Source organism: Centruroides vittatus, unplaced genomic scaffold, assembly GCF_030686945.1.
Source record: "Centruroides vittatus isolate TY-2023 unplaced genomic scaffold, ASM3068694v2 contig_3134, whole genome shotgun sequence".
NCBI classification, from domain to species: domain Eukaryota; kingdom Metazoa; phylum Arthropoda; class Arachnida; order Scorpiones; family Buthidae; genus Centruroides; species Centruroides vittatus.
The window spans coordinates 56390-79177 of NW_027122020.1; the positions used below are offsets into that span (position 1 = coordinate 56390).

At 27.7% G+C, this 22788-nt stretch overlaps 1 protein-coding gene across 1 annotated transcript in view; it reads left to right on the top strand.

Annotated features, from left to right (window-relative positions):
- Positions 1-22788, top strand: part of LOC136973326 (mitochondrial potassium channel ATP-binding subunit-like) — a 55584-nt gene that overhangs the window by 25200 nt on the left and 7596 nt on the right. The window contains exons 8-13 of the mRNA XM_067268060.1: positions 895-992; positions 6105-6210; positions 7240-7312; positions 7392-7511; positions 13370-13442; positions 20746-20879. Of these exons, the coding sequence (XP_067124161.1) occupies positions 895-992; positions 6105-6210; positions 7240-7312; positions 7392-7511; positions 13370-13442; positions 20746-20879 (604 nt within the window). The remainder of the gene's footprint in view (positions 1-894; positions 993-6104; positions 6211-7239; positions 7313-7391; positions 7512-13369; positions 13443-20745; positions 20880-22788) is intronic.

Consider the following 22788-nt stretch of genomic DNA (forward strand, 5'->3'; position numbering starts at 1 on the left):
GGAAACAGTTTGAGAATTAATGGAAAACTGAAGCCTGACAAAAAAAATGAATAACAATGGCAAGGTAAAGCTAATCATAAGAGACAAATGGTATTATTAACCATTGTTACTACGTTGTCATTTTAATTTTGTCATCCCCAAGTTTTAGCTATAAGAATTTATTTTAATTTCTTTGTAGAATGTTATACTTATTTTTTTAATCATTGCAAATTAAATTCTTTTAAATATCTAAAATTGAAAAATAACTTCTCTATACTGATACTTTACATAAAAATAAATCTCATTAATAGTTTTTGTATAATGAACAAAGGTAATTTTATGTAATTATCAACTACAGTGTTATTTTAATATACAGTAGAGCATCGTTTATCCGAATCAATTGGGGACTGGGGTGGTTTGGATAACCGATTATGTACGAAAAAATATATTAACCTATCCAATGTTGAAATTTCTCCATTGCGTGTCGCTTTGTGTTGAATTTTCGTTGATTTTAAGCCTAACGAAAATTTTTATAATAATAATCGAGGTTATTGTATCATTAAAAATTATTTCTTTATTTTGCACAAACAAAATAAATATATTGAAAAATATAAAAACAAAAAAATATATATTTTAGAAGTTAATCTAGTATCAAAAACGTTCGATTCAGCATGACACAGTCTGACTGGAAAGCTTTCAGTTAACTGACATTTCGGTTAACCAGCTTTCAGATAAACGACGCTCTACTGTATATATTTTGTATCAAAATATGAAAATACTAATGTTCTTCATGTTCAGTATTTTTATTCAGTAAGCAAGAAGAAAAAGTTTTTTGATTATATATTAATTTCTTTAGTAGGAATTATGAAATACCCAACATAGATATGAAGTGCATTTTATGAAACTTTATTTCAGATTATATGATCAGGAAATATTGAAAGCTCAGAAATTAAATGCACAACTTGGTGTTGGAATTGGAGCATTTCAGGGAGTTACAAATCTTGTTTTGAATGGTATGTTTAATAAAATTTAAAAATAATTGATATACAGCTAATAAATAAATTTAGCATATTTAAAAAACAAAAATTTTTAATTAGAATTAATATATTCTAATATAAGTACAGATAATCATAATATCCATTTCAGTATTGATGATTTCTTAAGAACAAACAACAAACATCCATAACTTTTTTAAATATAAATCATTATTTAGTATCAGAAAATGTTTCTTAAACATAATTTTTATGATCAATTTTTTCATCAAAACTAACATTTAATAGAATGACAATGCTATTCTATATAGGAACAGCAAATGTTAGGTATTGAATTTTTTTAAATTTATATATCACAATTAACAAAAATACAACTCTTTATTTTGAAACTAAAATAAAGATGATTAAAAAAGCAATAACATAATTAATTAAATAAATGTAAAATATATATAGAAGTTAAATGTTGAAATTACTGCATTTTATATTAATTAAGAGCAACAAAAAATATTTTTTAGTGACTAAAGTTAAACTTAAGAATTGTTTCTTCTGCATTAATTATTAAAGAATGTGAAGATCTTACATATTATCATTAAAATAATCCTAAAAGTGAAAATAGTTTAAATTTTGCATTGTTAAAACACTATTGCTTTTCAATAGCTGCAACTCTCATATAATTTAGTTTTACTGAATTATTCAAAGTATGTTTTTTACAATAAATTATCTCCTTACTCTCCTTTGCTCCATGGAGACTTGCCAATAAAAGTGAATACAAAAAATGGATTTTGCATAGTTAATAAAATTAAAAATTTTTCTGTCATTGTTTGCTATGAGTGTTGTACTGATTTCAAATGGATCTTAATGGTTACTTCTATGTATTTCATATTTATATATATGTAGAATGAATAGAAAATTATTAGGCACATATAAATAAAAAATTACTTCAGATTTATTAACAAAAGGAACATTTATTTGTGACGAAAGTTTACAAAGCAAGATCATTTATTAATGCACAGATTTATGTGACATTTAGAACAAATGAATTTTGTTTATCTGTTACATTCTGGAAATTTTTATCTTAGATGACCATCATCCACAAAAATTGGGCCAGTTGTAGTTGTTGAATCTGACAGCTACTGGTACATCAAGAGAAACAAAACTTCCATTGGAAATTGGCTGTATATCTTCAAGATTTTCTTCCCATAATCTGCTGTCACTAAAAGTGACCTTGCATTTCCATTTTGAAATTGTCAAGTGAATATGTCTCACCTGCAAATTCCTTCAAAATCCAAGCATTTATAACACACACGTATACTATATGAATTGCTAAATAAAGATACTTCTTTACATTGTGATAAAAATTGATAAGATTTATCAGTTTTTATCACAATGTAAACCTATCACATCACCTATCATATGATTATATGTAGTACCTCTTGTCCAATATTTTTGTTTGATCACAATCTCACAATGTTCATATACAAAATTATTCCCAAAGAAATAATTTCTTCACAAGTGAGCTTTGTAGGCTTCTTTTTTTCTGTGTTATATACAAATTAATTTGAAACATAATGATGCTGATGAACTCATCATCAAAAAACAGCTGAAAATAATTCTTATTATGGCAGAATTGTTATTGTGATCAAATCTGTTTTCTAAAGCAAGCAATGTCTAAAGTACTTGCATGTATTTAATTCATCAAATAAATACTAATGCCAAAAGACAGTACAATTTCTTCTTTATTCTAAAGCAAGCACTTTCTTTTCTTTCAATTCATTATTTGGAGTAGTAATATCTTTTACCTGCCATTTCACTTAAATGAGGGAATCTGCTTCACTTCATAACTATCTGATTTACTGGTTTGGTAATCCTCCTCATTCTAATCACAATCATCTGATATCCATCATCATCAAGATTGTCCTCACTTTCTTTTGCTATAATAATTGCTTCAGTAATGTGTAATGGTCTCCTGTAGCAATAAATAAACCAAAATTTTTAATAATACAGGTCCTTCCCTACTTATCAATGTTCATATTACAAACTTTCAGACTTATGAACAATTTGACCAAATGTCTAAAATTTTAATTTTGCACAGATTCTGAAGTTCTCTTGTTTCTCATGGGTGTCATTGAACGTCAATCTTTGGCCAGTAATAAATAATAAATTTTTAATAAATAATTAATGTAGATTTATTTCTGTTGCATATTTTTTGCTTTTGTGGGAATTCTGAGTTTCCATTGTTTTACTTGTAAAATGGCATTGAAGTTGTTAACATTGGAGTAATGGCATTTTTTGCTATTTGCAATTTTTATAAACTTTTATGATTAAAACTTGTAGATTTAGGTTTAAGTTTATTTGTATTTAGCAATGTGACATGTGGGCAATCTGCTGAGGGATGCCTCCTTTGCTGCTCGGATGTCTCCTGACTTTCTGTTGGAAACTGGCCCCTATTTTGGTGTTACTAGTGTGAAGAAAACTTGGAAAACTCTGTGTGTCCAGCCTATTGCTAAAGTGCAAGTGTTGGCCAACTACTAGTGTTCAGTGATTTTATCCACTAAACCACTAGTGGACCCCCTAATGCTTTAAAAATACACTAAAGACATAATAGTAAATATAGCAGTGGAGATAAACTCTATTACTGTGGAAACTAAACAAGAAATTATAAAACTAAGTGCATTAGGTAAAAAACCATATTTGAAATACCTGCTAGTAAGCAGTAGTGAGTGGGTAAATGAATGTAATATATTCTATTAATTACATTGAAGGTTCAAACACTAACAATAAATGGTTATTCTGTGTACAGATGTACTTTTTAGGTTAGTTTTTAATGTATGACAAAAACCTTGGAAACCTAACTTGTTCATAAGTAGGGGAGTGCCTGTAATGAATATGTGCAAACTAACATAAAGTTAGTATATGTTATTACGACAAAAGCATATGTAAATATTAGTAGTACTGGTACTAAAAAATCCTTTAAAATATCTGTACTAATATTAACAATTATTTTTATTATAAAGTATTAATGTGATATTTCCTTCATTGTGTATGTATAAAAGCATCATGCTAAGCCTATGACTCTCCTTATAACTCAATGGTATTGTAGATTATCTGATGGGGGAATCATTACTTTCATATCAGAAATAGTCAAGGGTCTTTTTTGTATATGGGTGGTGGTTGTAGAGGCACAGACAACAAGTACTTTTACATACAATGTGTTTATTTAACTGAAAGTCTTTTACATCAATGTATGAGGGTTTCTGTTTAAACTGACCTAAACAGGTCCAAAAGTTCTTTCACAGCTGGGTATAATCTTGCATGATGTATCAGTGGTGTTGGCACTGGTAATGGCATAGCCTGGGGCCATATCAAGTTGTTCACTGAGAACTTGGCTTGATGTTTGACAAACATGATTTTTGATGAGACAGTTGACAGTTGTTGAGAAGCAATCTTGTGTTCGCTCTGATTACACAATTCTGTCTGTAGGTACAGTTAAGATAAACTGTTGTAGTGTGTTGACACTGTCTTGGCTTTATGTATGCTGGGCTGTATGGTGTTACTGTCTGTCCTGAGCTGAACTGAGCTGCTGATGATGACAAAGGTGATAATGATCAATGATGATGACAATAACAATTGATGACAATGGCCCACATGTTCTTCAAGATTGGGATTTTTATAACTTTTTGCCTTTGATTGCCCATCCCGATTGGCCGTTTTTCCTCATCCTTGCTCTCCGAGTGGCTGTTCACTTGTTACTAAGCATAACAACATACCAACTTGGATTATGGGAGAGGTCAAATTTAAAGGAGAATTTGATCTCCCAACTGGAGATCGTTGATCTTAGGACTAATGACATTGTGTCGCATCTTTAAAACAGATTTTTTCTAGTTTCTATTTTTTTCTCTTTTTAAAATAATAATTTTGATTTGAATTTTAGTGAGGTTCTGGCCTGTCCAGGACCTCACAGTATTTACAGTGACCACTGACAACATAATATATTATTATTAAAGCCACCATGATATGATTAACAAATAATTGATAAACTAATAACACAAGCTGAAATTCAATTCATCTCCTTCAGAAAATTCTTTCAGTTGCCATCTTAAAAAATGTTCTTAGTGTTGCCATCTCACACCTAGCAAAATATTACATAAATATAGCATGGATTCTGAAGATAATACTAAGAGCCTGTGAGAACTAAATTACAAATAGGGACTGTAGAAAAAATTAAATATTGCTTGGTGTTTATAAATGCCGATGAATTGAAAGAAGTTAAGTATAGAATATATTTGCTTTAATTTGAAAATGATTGAATCTTTCCTTTGATCATTTGCTTGATATCCAGGTTCATGAATTAGTTGCTTGGTCCAGATTTAAAATACTTTTATACTTCCTGGAATAATAAAGATAAAAGCATGAGTTTATCTGCTTTATTCTATAAAATCTCAAGTGAGAACTTCTCACTTAACCTGAGATTAATTCTTAGTATTCTCATTGTAAATTCAGAAAAACTTCTGTGCTGAATAATTACAAGTTACTGACCTAATGTTTTTGTTATGTTTATCTACACAACATAAACAGTATATAAAAATATCTGAAAAGGATTATGTGAACATTGGCTTTTTATGATAACTGTTTGTCTTTTCATTTCTTAAATGGCATAAAATTTGAATTTCTTCTGTGTAGTTGAATACATTTCTGGTATTAAACATTGATTTTTATTTTTAAAAATGCTGTAGATGTCTATTTATTAATAACGAATTATATTTAATTAATTAATAACTTTTAAAATAAAATTTTGATTCAAATTTAAAATTGGTTTCAAAATTTATTTCTATATAATTTTATTGTGATAAATGAAGTGTTTCCCATTAATTTATATAGTTATTCAATTATATTAATAGCCAACTCCTTCTGATCTTACAATTTGATTTGTTTAAATTGGTTATATTTTAAAAATTTATTCACGAAATGATATTTGATGAGTTTAAATAAATTATATTTGATTTTAGATATTGTCCTGTTGTTTAGTTATGTACCATTTTCATTTTTCATGTTGTTATTCTTTTAAACAGTAAATCATTTTACATTTTTTATTTTAAATTTATTATGCTTATTATTTTAAATTAATTTGCATAGGAATAATTTTGGGAGTTTTATTTACTGGTGGATTTATGATGTCTTCACAAGAAATTACTCCAGGAAGTTTAATGTCTTTTCTTGTTGCAACTCAAACAGTACAAAAGTAATTTTTAAATTTTAATATATTTAAAAGTTTATAGTCAATAAATAAATATTTTATTTATAAAATATGATAAATGTTAAATTCATTATTGTATATAAATAGCAAATACACCAAAAGCTTGTACATAACCACAAACTATTATGTACATAGAAATAAATCTGCAATTTGAAAATTGCAACCCAAACTCTTTACATTTTTGGAAATTATTGTTTTTGAAAAACGTTTTAAATAAAACCTTATTATTCTTTAATTGAGAATCTGAAAGTAGAATAAATGGGGATCCCATGAAAAATTCTAAAGTTGTCTCCATCCTTATAAGGAGGCAAGGGGTGGCTTAATTTTTATGAAATTGAAAAAGTCCCACAAAAATAAGAAACTTAATTTTCATCAGTTTTTTAATTAGACATATTTTTATGAGATATTTGTAAACAGATTTCTTTGTTTTGTCAATCTGCTTTTATTTCTATTTACAATATTTAAGTAAGAAACTAAAAGTTTCTTAAATATTCATTTTCTTATCATTTAACACTTATATCTTTAATTCATACAAATAAATGAATAATAGCTTAAATTTTTAAGTTTTATAACTGAGAAATATATGACAATTTTCTAATTCTTAATTTGTTACCGAGTTTTTTTAATAAAATATTTTATAATCTATTTAAAGAAATTAATTTTTTATTTGATATATTGAACTGTTAATTAACTATTGTATTTTTTTTAATTGGGGAAAAAATTTAAAATTAATCAGTTTAAGATTAATTTATTTTGATTTTGATGTTGCTAGAAAGTTAACAATTGACTACATAAATATTTTTCCACAACTAGAAAATTCTTAAATGCTTCTGTTAAATGCTTTAATGCTTATATGAAAAAAAATATGCAATACTCTAAAAATAATAAAATCAAAATAAATTACCTCTTTAGACAGATTGATTTAATAATTTTTGTTTTAAATTTAAACTAGGCAGAATAATGTTTTAAGAACAACTTATGGAAAATTAATGCTTTGAGTTTTTATTATTATAGATCTTTAGCACAACTTTCACAGTTATTTGGATATTATATCAGAGGTATTGCAGCAGGTAGTAGAATTTTTCAGGTAAAGGAAAAAATTTATTTATGCAAGTAACATTATAATTTAAATGTAGTAAATATTAACATTCATTATTTAATTTAAGTATATGAATATGGAACCAACTCATCCATTAAGAAAAGGAAAAATAATTCCCAAAGAAGAATTGGAAGGAGATGTCATATTTAATAACGTCACTTTTCACTATCCGACTCGCCCCTATCAGGTTTGTTTTGTGTGTCTGCTATTTGAGACAAATGAGATGAGTCAAATTATATGAACAATATAGTTTATCTCATCTTAAGCACAAAGCTGATTATACAAAACAATTTTTAAGAAAAATCTTTGTTGTTGTTTATAAATATTTACTAATTTTTTTTAGTGTCACTCTTAATGTTTTTCTCTCATAATCATTATTGTTTATGCATCATGTTAAATAAAATTAATCAAATTTCTTAAACCAGCTTAAAATTTTTAAATTGGTCTAAGAAGTTTTATTAGCAGAAGGGAAAGCATCCCTGTTGCAGAGGGTAGTACATAATTTAATTAAAAATGTACAAAGTATTGGAACAGCTTACAAGTACTTAATTATTTACAATTATTATACATTGGTTTTCATATCAGCCTGTTGTTGATATTAACAAAAAAGTCATTTTAACAGAAGTAACAATGCAAAGATAATAAATTTTACAATATTAGTATGTGATGAATTTGTATCTTAGTTTTCTAGTATTTTTACAATCTTGATGAAGTAGTTGTATAGATTATTAAGGTCTTTTTTGTTGAGGTTATTCAGATTATTTCTGAAGTCAGAAGATGGATTACAATGGAGTATTCACGTAATATTGTATGAGTCTCATATATCTGCAAGTTCTTGACAATCCTGTAGTAAATGGTGGATTGAGAAGTTGTTGGATTTACACCATGTGCAATGGTTGTTCGAAAAATTAATATAGATGTCATTGATGAAAAGAGAATATTTATTGAGACATAGTTGGGCTATTAATCTTTTTACGTTGAAATTAATTGATTTATTCATGTACAGTTGAGAGGATGGAATTTTTAAAATTTGTAGATACAGGGATTGTAAATACTACAAGTTAGGTTGGTTTGATTTTTATTTATGGAGTTAGAGATTGCAAATTCCATTAACAAAGTATAACTGTATTTCCAGTCTTGAATATTATCTTTAAACAGTAGGTCTGATACTCCAAATGAATTCAGTATTTTATTTAGTTTGGTTTGCCAGAGATGTTCTGATTTTGATTTTTTACTGTGTTTGATTATTTCTTGATGTGAAAATTTTGTAATATTGACAGGATTTACCAATGCCTACCCTAGATTTTGATTTATATCAATAAATTGTAGCTTTTGAGATGTATTGTATTAATATGAAACATTATATTATTGTATGAGATTAGTGTTTTTTATACAGTAGTGAACTGAAAATCGGAATCAATTGGGGACTGGGGTTGTTCAGATTAGGGATTTTTTCCGATTACGGTTTATGTACGAAAAAATATATTAACCTGTCCAATGTTCAAATTTTTCTCCGTTGCGTGTCGCTTCCTGTTGAATTTTTCTCCGTTGCGTGTCGCTTCGTGTTGAATTTTCATCGATTTTAAGCTCAACGAAAATTTTTATAATAATAATCGAGGCTATCGTATCATTAAAAATTATTTCTGCATTTTGTACAAACAAAATAAATATATTGAAGAATATAAAAACATGAAAATTATACTTTAGAAGTAAATTTAGTATCAAAAACGTTCGATTCAGCACGACACAGTCCGACTGAAAATCGTGTCGATTACCGGCGATTCCGATTACCAGGGTTCTGATTTACGAGTCTCTACTGTATTTTGAAAGAAGTCTAGTTTTTTTTTTTTATTAATCTTAATAAGACAAATATAAAAATTATATTATTACTAGTAAAAAATTATAATTTGAAGGTTTATTGTTTATGATTAAGATGAAATAAAATGACTTATTTTAAAATATTAATCTTTAAAAATTTTAAAATAGAATACAGTGGAGCATCGATTATTCGACCCCCGATTAACCGTCACATCGGTTAACCGACCACGTTCTAGTCAGCAAATTCAAATGTCTGCTAGTGATGTGGCACTACAATATTTGGCTACTTTAATATTATTTTTGTTAAATTTTTGCGTGTTTTAGCTGGCAACACTGGCTTGACCATAAAAGGGAAGACAGTATTTAAACCGGGCTTAATTCTTTATTTTGTGGAAAGCAAAGAAATCATTTTTAACGATACAATAGTGATGATTATTATTTTAAAAAAATTTTGTTAGGCTTAACATCGATGAAAATTCAACGCAAAGTAGGTTAATAGTGATATACTAATATACAAATTACATGGGATATACTAATAATATATTTTTTCATACTTTTCGGTTATTCGTTTTTTCAGTTATCGACCAACCCCAGTCAAGTTGGATAATCGATGCTCTACTGTATTAACATTTATGTTGTAATATTCTATTTTTTAATTTCAGTTTGTGATTTATACTATTAATGAATGACCAAGATTAGCCAAAATTCAAAATTAAAATAGTTTTAAATGCTGAATTTGAGTATTCAAGCAATTTTTAAACTAGTGTTTTACATTTAATTCAGTTGGTGAATTTTAAGAATCTTGTATTCAAGTTAAAATATATATATGTGAGAGCCAGGCTTTATGAAATTTTTGAGAGAAAAATTTTGTCTTTCAAATGCTAAGTTAGTTCAAATCCCAGCAAAAACAAAATTTTTAATTTAATTACCAGAGGATGATTGCATCTCTTTCCCTGGAGTCACTTCTTTTCCCAGGGGACTTTATCCTGATTGCTTAATTTTTTGATCAGTAAGTTAAAATTTGTATGTTAGCTCTCTGAAAGTGAGGTGTTGATCCAGTTTAAAAATTGTTAAAAATAAAAAAACTGAATAAAACACTTATTAAACAATTGATTTTATCTTTTTGAAAATTGATAATACTGTATTTAGATGAAGTATTGTTATATTGCATTTACAGCCATATAATACAAAATGGCCTGCTGTTTACAACAGGCCATTTTATAAAAGTGATGTTTTATGAATCCAAATTTTTTTATTTGTAGTACCACAACCCAAACAGATGAAAAAATTACACAAAATAGACAAGACATGACAGTACCTGCCTGTGAAGTTTCAATGACTGTTATATATATGGCAAAACCACCATTTGACTGTGTGTGTTTACACACATCTATCCCTTTTTTTAAACAGTCTATTTTTATGCAATTTTGAAAAAATGCAGTTGACAAAACAAAACTAATCCTCTTTTTACATGATAAATTTTTTACACAGAAAAAATAGTTTATTTCAAACTTTTAAATTTAACTTTTTGTTAAAATTGTGTTGTTGTCAAAAAAGTTACTATTTTTGTTGAAAGATTGGTTTTAAAAATACATATTTCTAAACAGTTCATTTATTTGTTTTAAGCTTATTACAGTATTCTATGTACTGTACTGTACATCAGAGAATATTGTGTTGATTTTATGTTTCTTATGCTATCTTGTATTTACCATTTTTATGTCCAAATAATAATAATGATAAATGATGTTAGAATAAAAAATCATGTTTCTTTTTAAATTGCTTATTTTTTCATTCTATTGAAGTTGTGGATCCTATCAAGCATTTTTTACAGGATATATGTACTGTACTTTTTTGTGCACCATTTTTTGGAACATATCCACCATGCAAAAAGAGGAATAGGTATATATGTTATTATTTTTGACATAGAAGCATGCTAATGAAAAGATTAAGCAAATTTTCTTAAACAAATTTTATATAATTTGTGTATTATAATCAAACTTTGGCTATTGTTATCAATTGTGATAATTACACTTAAGGAAAATGATAAGGATTCTTAGAAAATTCATACTAAATGGACTTTTTCTTCAAAACTTACTTTTAACCAAAGCATACATTCTTTTACATACTGTAAGGACATGACAAGAATTCTTAGAAAATTCATATATTGTAGATCTTTACTTGAAGTGTATCTTTGGGGATTAACATTCCTGTTATGATTTCTCTTGTTTAATTTGGTGATCTGTTCAGTTAAAAACAGTTGTTTATAAGAAACGTAGCATATATAATATAAATATGTAATGCTGTATTAAGTGTACACATTCGTATTATAATTGTTGGTAATAAATTTAATTTAATAATGAAAATTTTTTATCTTCTGTTTAATGTTATCAACCAATTATTGTTATCAAAAATTGAAAATCCCAAGTGATCATAATTCCATTGCATATATATATATTTAAATTTCATGTTATATTTTAAATGGAATATTTTTTAGCTTCAAAATGTTTAGCATAAATTCACTAAAGACAAACAAAAATTTTTGTGCGTTATGTTGAAATCTTTTTAAATTTGCTTTTTGACTGATTATTTGCATCTAAGAGAGTTTATTTGCTACATCTTAAAGGAAAAAAAAATATAATTTATAAACAATTTAAGAAAAGGACGATTAAAGTTGACAGAATTCATCATATGGATATAATATGAATAAAGTAGAAAGCTACTTGGTGCCTACAGATTGTTATCCTAATTACTAGAGTATTTAGCAGGTTTGTCTTTCACTATGAATTATAATTGACTCTGTGTCATTTGTTATAGGTTTAGATTAAATAAATTAAATTTTGATAATAGTTTTCTCTACTTTACAAATAATTAAAACATTGACTCTGTTTAATTTAAAACAATTAAGTCATCACAAAATGCTGTTATAAATTCAAAGTTTATGCTTTTAAATGTCATGTTATTTTCTAATTCTCATGACTGGGCACCAAGATTGTATCTATTTTAAAGACAAGCAAGATTGTTTTGATCTGCCTCATTTATTATCAAAAGTTTAACAAATCTATGTTCTGTAGGTTAGCTTTTTGTGAAGTATTTGTTACTGGAACTAAGCATGTTATCACTTTTTTATAATTTTAATGTTTAATTCAATTTAATTTAATTACAAGGTTTAAATTAAGAATGAACCAGAATTCTACTTCTGATTTTTTTTTTTAATTAAGTACTGTAATTTCCTATGGAAAGCTTGTAAGTTATGTCTTTAGAAGTCAATTTGAAAATATGTATGTTTTTTACCTCTCCTGAAAAGTTTGTTTTTTTTGGCATATACAATATTATGACATTACATCAGTGGTTTCCAACCTTTTTGTACCTGCGCTCCCCTTTAAAAAAAAAATTGTTGCGCCCCCTTAATTTTTCTAACAATCTAATTTCATAAATACTCAAAGCGCGCTCAGCTCCAAACGCAAAAGCGAGATGTTCTCGTTCCAGCAAGAGTATAGATGGATGTTTTAGCATTTGTACCCGAAAAATTCGCGGCGAGGATTGTGGATTACGTATATCTATTTTGCTGATTCATTTTTTTGACACCTATTCGACTTTTTTGGTTTGTATTCGAAAATGATATTTTGGAAACAGCTGCATGCCCCCCTTGCAACAGTCTCGCCCCCCTAGGGGGCGTGCCCCACAGGTTGGAAACCACTGCATTACATGCTTCATTTCATTTCTCAATAATTACAGTAATTAAATATGAATTTAAAAAAACCAATTACAATTAATACTGAATATTTTTTGGATCATTAACCTGTTTATTAGTTTAAGTGAATTAAATAATTCAGTAATAAATTATTTTTAATTGATTAACCAAAATTCATGATTACATTAGAATAAATAATTAAGCAATAATTGAAGACATGAATGGTTGAAGGTGTTATGTTACAAAATGTCTTGAATCTTGAGTGAATTGATGCTCAAGTTTTTTATGTAATTATTTTGGTATAAATATATTCACAAAATAGTGTGTTACAGAGAGTATTACAATGTTTAATTTCTGAAATCTCTTCATGGTGGTATATGAGAGATGAATACATTACACCTTCATTCACTCATATCTTCAATTATTTTCATGATAATTTCTCCTATATATATACGTAATATATGCCTATTTAAATGTAAAATATGTTTTAAATATAGGAGAAATATATATATATAATTAATATTTCTTTTTATTAGAATGTATTGACTGATTTTTCTCTCCATATACCATCAGGAAAAATTGTTGCAATATGTGGCTTATCAGGTGGAGGTAAATAATTAAATTTGTTATTTTTATATTATTTTTCTATTCTTAAATAAAAATGAATTATAATTAAAATTTGACATAACTCATAAATCATTGAATTACACAAAATTTAGCATTGTAATATACAGTAACCCTTGATATATATGGTTTCAATTAATGTTGCAACAAATAGTATATTCGGCCTGAGGCCAAATACCGAATATTCGGCTTGATTAACGCACATACGAAAACTTCCCAAAAATGCGGAAAAGTTGATTTTTCTGCACCATAACTTACCACTTATTAACTTCAGTTATGATAAATAATTTTGTACAATGAAACAAAAGTTAATTTAATTTTCAAATTTATAATAAGGGATGATTTCATAAAAATGCTTTACAAATCATTAATTATTATTTTTTTCACATTTTATGACCTAAGTTTCAGTCTAATTAATGTGCCCACGCAGTAAAACTTTTCATACAAATTTTTTACTCTTTTTTCACCCCTTTAGGGTTGAATTTCGTAAAATCTTTTCTTAGCATGCTTAAACTTTACAAAAGGGACACACACTCAAATTTTTAAGTTTCTAGCACTACTAGTTTTGGCTCTGCATTAATTATCTTATTGGGACTTGTTCTTTTATACGAGTATACAAAGTGTGGCTATTAAATAACGGGACTGATGCTGTAAAACATTTTATTTTGATTTCATACATATTTACTTATTATTACCTTCAATATACACCCCTCCTCTATCCCTACAATGCTCCATGTAAATCTTCCATCGTTTGAAACAGTGCTGGAAGTCTTCTTGTCCTTCAGGATGAGTGCCACGTTCTCTTTCACAGCTTCAACGGACTCAAATCTTGTTCCTTTTAATGCAGATTTCACCTTAGAAAACAAATAGAAGTCGCATGGCGCAAAATCCGGCGAATAAGGCCGATGGTCTAACACTGGGATGCTGTATTTGGCTAGAAACCTCTTGAGACAATGCAGAATGAGCCGGCACATTGTCTTGGTGGAGAACCCATGACTTGTCCTTCCACAGTTTGGGTTGTTTTTTCCTTATTCTTTCACGGAGTTCAGCAAGAACGTGAAGGTTGATAAATAGTTGATTAATCAACCTTCACGTGTTGATTAATAGTTTGACCAGATTACCAATTTTTTTTGATATTGTCATCTGTTTTTGACGTGGAAGGGTGACCTGGATGTGAATCATCTTCAACATCTTGGCCAACTTGAAAACACTTAAACCACTCAAAAACATGTGCACACGATAAACATTAATTGCCATACACTTCTTTCAATAAATTATAAGTTTCAGTAGCGGTTTTTCCAAGTTTCATGTGAAATTTCACAACAATTCATTGCTCTATTGTTACACTTAACATTTTTCTGGCAAAACAAAAAAACAACTCTAATGCAAAAGAAGGCTATGGCTATACGGATTTGTTTACAGAAGCGAGAGGTACTGCATTCAAAAGAGAAGGCTTCATGCTAAACGGCTGTTGGTTGCTGGCGTTTGGTACATGCGTGCTTCTTCTGTAGCAGCGTCAGTCTTGTTATTCAATAGCCACACCTCGTATAGATGACTAAACTACGTAATAAATAAGTAGTTTTTCATTTGATTTGTTACTTTTTTTTGATCTCTTAAAAATATAACTTAGTTATATTACTTTTTCTTTGATCTTTTAGATAAATAAGCAAAAAATTGCACTTTCTTGAACTTGAAATGTATGTTCAGCATTAATAAAAGTTACCAAAATGATTAATTTACTGTGTTTTTGTTATTTCTTACTCCTGTTTTTAGGTATTCAGCCAAATAGTAACCGAATATTTGTTGCATCACTAGTTTTAATCAATGTGGGTTCAGTTAATTTAAATGTGTTCTGATGAAAGTTCAATGTTACCAACTTAACAGAGTTCAAAGCTGGCAACATTGAACCAGTCCCTTCTTTCCACTTCTGCTAACTGTTACATAGCAGGAATTTTGAAAATTTTTTATTTATTTTTGTTTTTTGGGAAACTTAGACTATACTCTGTATTAATGTTATTTTCCATAATTTGTTTTATTTTCATGTGAAACTTCATTTTGCCTAAAATTTTTAATTAATTAATAATTCTTCAAAAAATTAAATCACATATTAATTTATTTTCCATTGATTGTTAACTTTGATATGTGTATTTTCAATATATGTGATGTATTTGTGGAACTAGTTAACCATATATGTTGAAGGTTACATGTGTATTTATTGAATTTGTGTAATACAAAATACATCTGTTAACTTTAAAAAATGAAGCTGTCAACAATTATGAAACATACCAAATCTTTCATAACTAAGAATTATGTTGCCCATTTTAATTAAAATTAAAATTTGTAAATTTATACAACTATGTAAAACTTAATAAAATAATAATTTGTGTAATTACTGAAAATTCTATAAATTTTAGAAGAAAAAAAATCTTTATTTTTATCATAATATTACTGTATTAAATAGGTATCTGCAAGGGTTTCTTTTTTCGTAGTCATTTTCTAATAAGTTCAGTTGTGGTTCCAGTGACAAATTAAAAACCTTGATGCACTGTTTTTTCAATACATATTTATTATACCATTTGTTGTTACAAAATGCATTTTCACTGTAAATAGCCCTCTTCAGTTGTAACTAATAGAATACAATGTCCATAAAGCTTCCATATAAACATCATAATTTCAAACATGTAGTGTTTTCATTACACCAGTTTTAGCTGCCAACAAATAATGAAATTCATTAACAATCAGTTTGTGCATTTATATGTATGAAACTATACCACCATTCCACTAGTTGCATATCTGTATTTAAATTAATATCATTCATATTTTTTATAATTGAGTAATATTCTATAAAAAATTTGAATGATATTAATTTAAATACAGATATGCAACTAGTGTAATGGTGGTATAGTTTCATACATATAAATGCACAAACTGATTGTTAATGAATTTCATTATTTGTTGGCAGCTAAAACTGGTGTAATGAAAACACTACATGTTTGAAATTATGATGTTTATATGGAAGCTTTATGGACATTGTATTCTATTAGTTACAACTGAAGAGGGCTATTTACAGTGAAAATGCATTTTGTAACAACAAATGGAATAATAAATATGTATTGAAAAAACAATGCATAGAGATTTTTCATTTGTTGCTAGAACCACAACTGGACTTATTAGAAAACAGCTATGCAAAGAGGAATCCAGTGGATACCTATTTAACAGTAATATTACAATAAAAATATTTACTTAGTTACCCATAAAAAAGACCAATTTTTTATGATTTTTAAAATTTTTATTCCTTGATAACTTTCTTTTTCACCGTACAAAAGAGGCTACACAAAGTGTACCCACAGATGAAATTTAGTCACAAGTATTAACCAGAAGGTAATTCTTCACGAAAAATTAGTTGCTAATAATGCTTTGTTTATTTTTATCTGACAAAGTTAGTACAATAGGGATTTTCAATATAAAGATGACTGTTATAATTATTTAATTAAATAATTTATTCTAATAATTAAATAATAATTGAAATTGTCTCCAAAATAATCTTCACTCTTAGAAGAAAATGAGAATTTGACAGTTTTGTGATGAGATGGTCTTCTATTAAGATACTCTGGGTAAGATTTGAGTTCCAAATGAGGGGTTTTTCAACCTCCTGAATTGTAGACCCTCCTTGTACAAACAGAAAAGTCAAAGGAACCATACCTGTATATGCAACTCTTCATAAGATATTTGCTCCAACGATCAGTTTTTAACATGTATCAGTATACTGCCTATTCTCCATGCTCTGCATCACAACACTTGCTATTGCTCACCTTGACTGACACTCTGCATGTAGTCATGCACTTTGGTGCTTGCTATTGCTCACATCTCAGTGCCCGGGTGAGGCAATCTCCCATGCCTCCCTAAAACTATATAACATCAAGTAATCCATGAACAGTCAATTGGGCTACTCAAAGCTGGCATAGGGGTGTGTGGGCTAAGTAGTTAAACTTGATAGTTTTAGTGGAGTGACTCACAATCTCATACACTCTGATTTTGGGAGGGCTGTATCTCGCAAAGGGTCACTTGTAGAGGTATGGTTTCTTTGACATTTTTGCTCCTATAGGTATGCTCTACAGCTCTTATAAGGTCCCAAATGTCTTTTCAGAGCTTGAATTGAGCTGTACTCTGTCTTAAACCATTTCTGTTTAGTTTCAATTTCATAATTGGTATTACGCACATGTATATTATATCTAAAAGTAATGATTAGACTAATATCATTGTCAAAAAGAGAGTGAGACTTTTTATTTATCCAAAATCTGGTATTTCAGTTCAATTTCTTGAGCTACTATTGGAGTCAATTGTTTTATTGATGTATAAAATTATTCATATGTCATTCTTGTGACATTAAGACTATTAATTTTGGAATTTAAAAAATTTTTGTGCACAAACCACATGGTCAATGCTATGTCAATGGAATCCACCAAGAAACAATGGCTACACACAGCACCATCTTACCATTGAGTACTTAGATGGCCAGTCACAGTAGTATCTCATAAAGAAGTATTTATTAACAATTAATTTTTTTATGAAAAAATTATCTTTTGGTTAGTACTTGTGACTAAATTTTTATCAAAGTTATTGAATACACTTTGGGCAAACCCCTTGTTAATGCAATGTAATATATATTAAAACTGAATTTTCTTAAAATTAATATTAATTTATTATAAATTTACTTTATTATTATTATTATTATTCCAACTATAATCTTTCTTAAAAATAGATTACTGCCATAAATTAAAAATTCATATAAACTTTAAACAATAAACATGATGCACTTATACAAATAAAAATGAGATACAGTATGTCATTTTCCATAATACATTTTATGTAAAACTAATCCAAAGGAATATTAATTAATACATTAATCTAAAATTCATCACTATTGAGTTAAACTATGTACTTTAATGCAATTTTAAATTATACTGATAAAAGCACTCATTTTAATTGTTCTAACAAATTATAATCATATCTCCAAGCGAGGAGCATGTCTAAGATTTTGAGGATATGAATGCTGCTCAAAGTGATTCAAGAGGGACTAAGGCATGCATTTTCTGTCATTTCCAAAAAATCTCTCTTTAGACTGCATTTCTTAACATCTGTAAACACTCAAAAACACCTTAACGTTCGAATTTGCTAATAAATTACGGCTGCACTTTTACAAGGTGTTTCCAAAGAATGTTACTCAATTACCTTAGGATTATTTTAGTTACCTAATCTTACTTAATTTAAGTCATGCAGTATGCATTATTATATTTACTTTTACTTTCCTGCTCTGTTATATATAACAGAGCAGGAAAAGTATGGTGATCAGTCAAAAATAATTTCCTAAGATTTTTACATTTTGGACTTGGGACTTTGAAATGTAAAGAAATGCAAAAAAATTTGGGTTTTTCTGTATGTATGGATATTGATGTGTGAGGGGCACAATTTTGTTCACCCTCTTTGAAGTTTAATAATGCCTGTGCTTTTTGTCGAAAATTTCTGAAATTTTACAGGTTTGTGTATTGGGATTGATGCTATTAAAGAGAGTCGTGTCATATCTCAAGTAAGGTTAGACTTAATGATGATTTTACTCATTATTAGCATTTACAATTGTTTATGAAACCCATCCCTACCCTGAAAATTAGGCTTTTTGCCATTTTATAATAATTAAAATATAAAAAGTTTTTAAATAAAATATGATAACAGATGGTGCTTCGAAAATTTTAAATGTTGCTGGGAAAGTTAAGCAACTCATTGCTGGATTTTTATTTTAAAGTAACAAAACTGATTGCTTTGGTATCAAGAGTATGCTGCACCACCATTAGCATCACCTGGATACACTCCTGCTCCAAATCAAAATTCTTAGAAACCACAATACCGCATATCACATTTTTTTAGCTAGTAAGAAGAGATATTCTGATTAGTTGAGACATTATAATACAGCATTATTTTATCTTTTACATTCTATCTTTACATTCAAGGAAAAAGAATTATTATACCTTAATTTTTTCTTTCAGCTCTTTAATTTTTATTTATTTTTTCTGATATATTTTTATGTTAAAATATAGGTATGATATAAATAAAACAGAAGATATAAATTTGAAAAAGTTTAAGATTTTATAAGTAATTATTTAATAGTGTGGTAGTACACCAATATTTATTTGTATATATCTAATATATATGTATATATTTCTATACTTTCTTCCTTCTTTGTTCTCGATTCTTTTGTCTTTCAATTTCTAGAAGCTTCTTAGTATGGGTGGTGAGTCACCTACTTCGAACACAAAAGAAAGGTGGTAACCCTGAGGGCAAAAGTAAGAAAGGATAAGCTACTTTTAGCTGGGGCGTCGAAGGAAGAAGACGCAGTGTAGTGTTCTCCAGACTGTTTTAGCATCAGTTGGAGAGACATTAGTCAAGCTAAGACTGAATATTTTGATCTCAGGAATTCTGGAAAGTTATAGGAAAGTTTTTGATTGAAGATATTTACGTCATTTTTTCCTCAACCCTCACGAAAGAAATATTTCGGCCACCACCACCACCAGAGTGTTCACCAATTTTGGGTACCCCTTCTTGTCTTATTCTATTGATATACTCGTCCTATTCTCTATCCTTTTCCTTCTTCCCTTTTTTATTTGTTAGCATAAGTAGTTTTTAGTTCTTTAGATATAAGACTTCTTTGTACCGCGGTAGATTTATATTGATCGTTTATTTTTATTTTTTTGTCGCGGGAATCGCGTCAACCGTTCTGTATGGGTTTAGTGTTAATTGATCGTACAAGAGCACGAACGGACTACAAGGAGCATCGGAATCTATAAGAATCCTGATTATTGTAAAGACCACAGGTGAAAATAAAAAACGTTTTTATTGTATTTCTTGTCATCTCTTTGTTAGATCACAAATCACCACGTGCGTGTTATAACAATAGTTACCATGAACTGTAGAAAATTGTAGAAACTAAAACATGTAAATTTTATTTAAACTAATTTCTATTATTTGTGGGAAGTTTTAAAGTTAAAAAATAAATATGTATTTAAACAAATGGAAAAATCATTAGTATTTATTTATACAAAAACAGTTGTTTTTAACAATTCTGAAATTTCTATTATCTCTCGATAATATATTTTTTAATGATTGTATAATTTCTCCAAATAATAATTTATTCGGTATTCAGTATAAAATATACATTTGAATAAACTTGAAGTTTCTGAAAATATTTTTCTTGTAGAAATAAAATTTAACAATAATAATTTGAATTTAATTTCAGGAAAATCAACTGTTGCTGCATTATTAGAAAGGTTTTATGATGTATCTTCAGGAAGTATCTTATTAGATGGTTATGATATAAAGACTCTTGATCCTAGTTGGCTAAGGGAAGAAGTGATTGGCTTTATTAGTCAAGTATGTTTCATTATTTAAATTTAAAAGTTTTTAAAAGTTTCTACAAATTATAAATTCGCACTTAATTATGTTATTTCATAAGGTAAATAAATTATGATAAATATTAAAAATACATTGATAATTGGTATTGATATCAGTATAAGCCAATTGCTTGCCACATAATTTTAATAAACATTGTTAATTATCTTGAATATTTGTTATCAGATATGAAAAATAAGTGTAATATAAAATTTAATTTTATCAGTTTATTGGCCTGAGCCAAAAAATATGAGAGTTGGCATAAGGAAATCAAATTGTTGCAAAAATATAGCAACCTTGATCTTGATGGTTGGCACAGTCCATTTTATGATTTACATGTATGTTAGTCTGGATGTGAATTTGCAGTGCACCAGGAAGGAAACAAAGAATACAACAATGCTGAATGTGTCCAAAACTGATCAATGAGCTGTGATCCAGTTTTTTGTTGTGGAGGGTTGCAGAGCCTGCTTTTTGATCAAAAGTGTTACAAGTGTTCAGAAAAGGTTATGAAGATATGACCAACCAAGTGCATTTAGGCTGTCCAGTGCAGTGCTAATGGTTGATATGCTGAAAAATGTGGCTACCATTCAAGAAAATTGATGTGCAAGCTTCTGAAGCCTGGAGCACTCATCTTATTTACTTGATAGATATCATATAAATAAGATGATGACCTTTTGACTAATATCTTAGGCCTCTAAAGAAAGCATTTCATATTGGATGATGATTTGATGAACATCATCAAGAAATGGTTTTGACAAGAGAGTTTCTTCATGATACCCTTAACTAATTATAAAGTAGGAGAATTGTCTAAATTTAATTGTATTCATGTTTTCCTGTAAATATTGATGAAAATGTCTCTCACAACTTTTGGTTCATGCCAATATTATATTTTTTTGAAAATTATTCTGAAAAAATTTTAATTGTATTCATTTTTTCTTGAAAATATTGGTGAACAATTTTGACAATATGGAGAAATAAATATTTAATCTCAGAAATGTAAAGGAGAATCTACAAATCAGTTATTATTCCTATTATGACATATGCAATGAAACAAAAACAGAACAAGTAAAATCAAACAATTGACTTGAGCAAACAAAATAAATGTATTGAGAAAAATTGTTAGGGAAGCTAAGAATAAATGAAATAAAGAGTAAAGAAATAAGAAAACAATGTAACATACAAGCATTAGACAAATAGCAAACAAGCAGGACAATTAAATAGATATAAAATATTAAAAATAGTCAAAATAATGATTTAATACATACTGATATGTAAATGAAAATGAATAAGAGATAAGAAAAGAAAGATAAAGGTTCCATTAATCTATAAATGAAATTAATTCTTGTAACAGATTAAAACATTTAATGCATTGAAGAAGAAAAAGCTAAAATAATAAAATTATTTATTCAAATGAATATTGTAAATTATAAGGCAGTCAATCTTATAATTCAGCTGAGTAACAAATTTCAGATTAAAAATGAATGTATTGAGTTTAAAACTGTCAATATACTGATATTATTTTTTTAACTATATTATATTTTAAAATCATATTTGCCAATTTATAAATTCATTTTCAAAAAAGTTTTTCTGGCTTTTTTCTCTAATTTTCATGTCCTTAATTTTCAACATAGCTGTTAATTAAGTAGTCTAAAGAAATATAAAATAAAAACGTTGAAAATAAATATAAAAATAATTTCATGATAAGGGTTATCATTTTACAATCTTTATAATGTTTATAATTTCAATTGTTCTAATACAAAAATTTAATTTTTGATAAATTGTTCCTGTTCTAGTGTATTTATTATTTTCATACATTCAAACTTATCACTTTAGAAACAGAATATTTATTAATGAATACTAATAAGTAAAAAGTATTTTTCTTCTTTTCAAA